At 38.7% G+C, this 3,490-nt stretch overlaps 1 protein-coding gene across 1 annotated transcript in view; it reads left to right on the top strand.

Annotated features, from left to right (window-relative positions):
* Positions 7 to 3,490, top strand: part of LOC104772710 — a 7,023-nt gene continuing 3,539 nt past the window's right edge. Inside the window, exons 1-7 of the mRNA XM_010497294.1 lie at positions 7 to 912; positions 1,324 to 1,452; positions 1,537 to 1,692; positions 2,069 to 2,635; positions 2,721 to 2,792; positions 2,948 to 3,379; positions 3,479 to 3,486. Coding sequence (XP_010495596.1) covers positions 58 to 912; positions 1,324 to 1,452; positions 1,537 to 1,692; positions 2,069 to 2,635; positions 2,721 to 2,792; positions 2,948 to 3,379; positions 3,479 to 3,486 — 2,219 coding nt within the window. The 5' untranslated portion in view covers positions 7 to 57. The remainder of the gene's footprint in view (positions 913 to 1,323; positions 1,453 to 1,536; positions 1,693 to 2,068; positions 2,636 to 2,720; positions 2,793 to 2,947; positions 3,380 to 3,478; positions 3,487 to 3,490) is intronic.

Raw genomic sequence — 3,490 nt, 5'->3', positions numbered from 1 at the left:
ATGAGCTTGGATGTTCAATTTTTCGAAATTGGGCTTTATTCATTGCTGAGCTCAGTCATGTTAGCTAGATGCATCAATGCATATGGGGATCCTTCTGCACTGAAAGTTAGATTTACGGAACAAGCTGAAAATGAATATAGTCTCTGTTTTTCTCTTCCATCCCTGGACATCTGGTTACACTCTTTTGATTGGATTGAAGTTACTGAACTTCTGAAATCTTATTCCCAGAAACTGGAAGACAGTAGTCAAGACCCTATCTTGTCAAAAGGTTCAGACTTGGATATTGATGAACCTATTGAAGTGGTAAGGAATATTTGTGACAATACTGATCGGGCTTTGAATGTTCTTCAAAATGAGGGTTCAGAGAACTCTAGTGATGTTATGGCATTTACCGCAAGATCAGAGATTATTGGTGTCACAATCCATTTTCCTCTTTGCACAAGCGACACAGAATTTCCAGGGTTCATGGCAACTGATATTCATGAGATATCTGAGGAAGAGCACCCAAATTATTTTAAAGGGAGATACTGTAAATATGTTACGCTTACAGCATGTAGTAGGAGCGGCGAACTCTCTATTCGTGGGAGAGACATCAAACTCAGCAATAAGGTTGAAAAGCTCAGTGGGATTCTTGCAATATCTGGGGTTAATACTGTACGGTCTTGCTCTCTGTTTGGGGCGTCACAGCTACTTGTAGAAACAAATATTCAGATGGATCAAAACAAGATCATGAACATAGATGTAGGGATACTGTCTGAAAATGTGGAGATGCATGCATCTCATCAAGTATTATCTTTCTGGCATGGAATTACGTTTGATTCACCTGGGACACCATCTTCACGAAATTCGCAAGGAAACATGAATATAAAAGTCCAGATAAGAGATGTGTCTCTTCTTATTTCAGATGGAAAGGTATGCTTGTGCTTTATATACTGATATAATCTCTGTCAATGTTATTTCACACAGAAGTGACCTCACAAGTATTTATTTTTGCTGTGTATGTGTGTATTACTGTTATTGTGCTGCCACTTCTGTTGTGCCGTGATCAGTCATGTCTACCTATAAATCTAATGGCACTTCTTTGTAGTTAGTGCTTGAGATGGCGAGTTTAATTTTTCTTCAGTGACAAGCTTAGTTTGATGAGTGGGTTTTGGGTGGTTTAAATATTGGTCTGCGTTCTGTTGTCTAGAACATGTTTTGGTTCATAATTGTCTGTGAGCTCGTTACCTATCATTAGCTTTTGCACTGTATATGCCACAGGTCAGCTTGAAATTTTTGAGCTACTTTGCTGATGACTTCTCTTGTCCCTTTAATCTCATGCAGTGGGGATGTAGCGGTCTGCTTCTTGAAGTTCTTATGAGAAACTTTCTCCTGCAAGCTAATCTGACCGAAAAGAATATGGAGAGTTTGGTATCATGCGATCTTGAAGTGAATTATAATAATATGCACAAGGTACGAGGCAGAAACATAATCCTGCTGTCATTTTTTCTTTGTTTTGGTAGTATGCTTATAACCACCTGTGGATATATGTTGTAGGTCTTGTGGGAGCCTTTTATTGAGCCCTGGAATTTTGATCTCAAATTATCCCGAAAATTTGAGGCTAATTCTTTGCTGAACAATGCTGGTCTCACTGAAGTAATTGTTGCATCATCAAATCAGCTCAATGTGAACTTAACAGAATCTCTCTTTGAGGTACGATGAGATATAATTTTTTCGTTATTATTAATATTGGCAGGGACTGGTTAGTTTCACTCAGCTTATGGATTATTTCTTGCTAGTTTTTAGATAGGATGAGTAGCTTCCAACTTTCTGTGTAGTTGTATTATTGATAAGACTCTGGGTATTCAAATAATCCCACATTGGATGGGAGGGAACTATATCAGTACTTTAAAAATCTTCAGGGCACCAAAACCCTAAAACTAGCTTTTGTTTTGAGTTCTACCCAAGCGTCTTTGTGGGCTTGGTTTGGCTCACTCCTTATCAATCATCATCCGAAAATGCTTTGTAAACTCATTATCTGTAAACCCTCAGTTCCATATATGTTCATTTTGTCCTTTCCCTGTTGAAGTGTATTTTCAGGATAATTGAGATGTCGAACACTTTGGAATTGATGGAAACAGATGCCATTCCTGACGATAAGGGATTGTCAGTTTACTGCACCAAAAGTGCCAAGACAGAACGATATTCCCCATATGTACTTCAAAATTTAACTTCTCTTCCTTTGGGGTACCAAGTTTTCCAAGGACATGATTCAAATGTACTAAATATGTCAGCTCCAGTGGCTCAGGACTTTGTGCAACCTGGTTCCTCTGTTCCCATCTATGTTGATAATAATGACACACTACTTGTTCCTGATAGACGCCGAAGTCAATTTGGTTGTTTCAGCAGCGAATCTGGTGATGCCACACAACATTATATGAAGATTCAACTTGATGGAACATCTTTTGCTTCTCCTCCTCATTCAATGGATCGAATTGGCCTTTCCTATTTTGAGGTTGATTTTTCCAAAACATCAAACTCCAGTGATAATGTTGAGAAAGGAAGTAAATCTGGTTCTGGAAGCAGCTTTGTTGTTCCTGTTGTGTACGAGGTTTCATTGCAGCAGCAGAGCAAGTTAATACGAGTATACTCAACTGTATGTATCATGTCATTACAATATATATGTGTTAATGTGTTAATTCTTATAACTGTTGAGTCTGCATATACCTTTTCCTTTTCAGGTTATAATTTTGAACTCCACATCCATGCCACTGGAACTTCGCTTTGATATTCCGTTTGGCATCTCCCCAAAGGTTATTGAATTCTAATATGCCAGTTCGTTCTATCCGTACCAGACACTGTTTCTGTGCTACTTAAGGAAACTAAGATTTTTCTTTTCTTTTCTAGTTTCCTTACCTGGTGGCTCTTAACACCATCTTTTTTTTATTCTTATTGCGTTCTATTTCAGATCCTAGATCCTATTTTTCCTGGTCAAGAATTTCCACTGCCTCTACACTTGGCTAAGTCTGGCCGGCTACGGTGGCGTCCCCTCGGAGATTCTTATTTATGGAGTGAAGCTCATAGCATCTCCAAAGTTCTTTCTCAAGATAGCAGGATAGGATTTCGCCGATCTTTTGCTTGTTATCCATGTCACCCTAGCCATGAACCATTTCGTTGTTGCATATCTGTTCAGAGCACTAGCTTGCCGGCATCATTTTATCTTAATGATTCGCCAGATGGAAATTTTGGTCAGCAGTTGCACGATCTTGACCAATCAAGAGAGCGGTTCATTCATCAAGTGACTTTAAGTACTCCATTTGTTGTGAGCAATTGTCTTCCAGAACCAATATCACTTTCAATCGAAAGTGGTGGCATCACTCAGACTGCATCCCTTTATGAGGTTTGAGAGATATTTCCATACAATTTCCTTCTGGAAGATAGAGTTGAATCATGTTATAATATGGTGTTATTTATATGGCATAAAAATGTATTGTTTTAGGGGGAGACGCCA

This window comes from Camelina sativa, chromosome 20 (genome assembly GCF_000633955.1).
Source record: "Camelina sativa cultivar DH55 chromosome 20, Cs, whole genome shotgun sequence".
In the NCBI taxonomy this organism is placed as follows: Eukaryota; Viridiplantae; Streptophyta; class Magnoliopsida; order Brassicales; family Brassicaceae; genus Camelina; species Camelina sativa.
The sequence above is the reverse complement of the archived record's forward strand: the minus strand, read 5'-3'. Positions and strand labels throughout refer to the sequence as shown.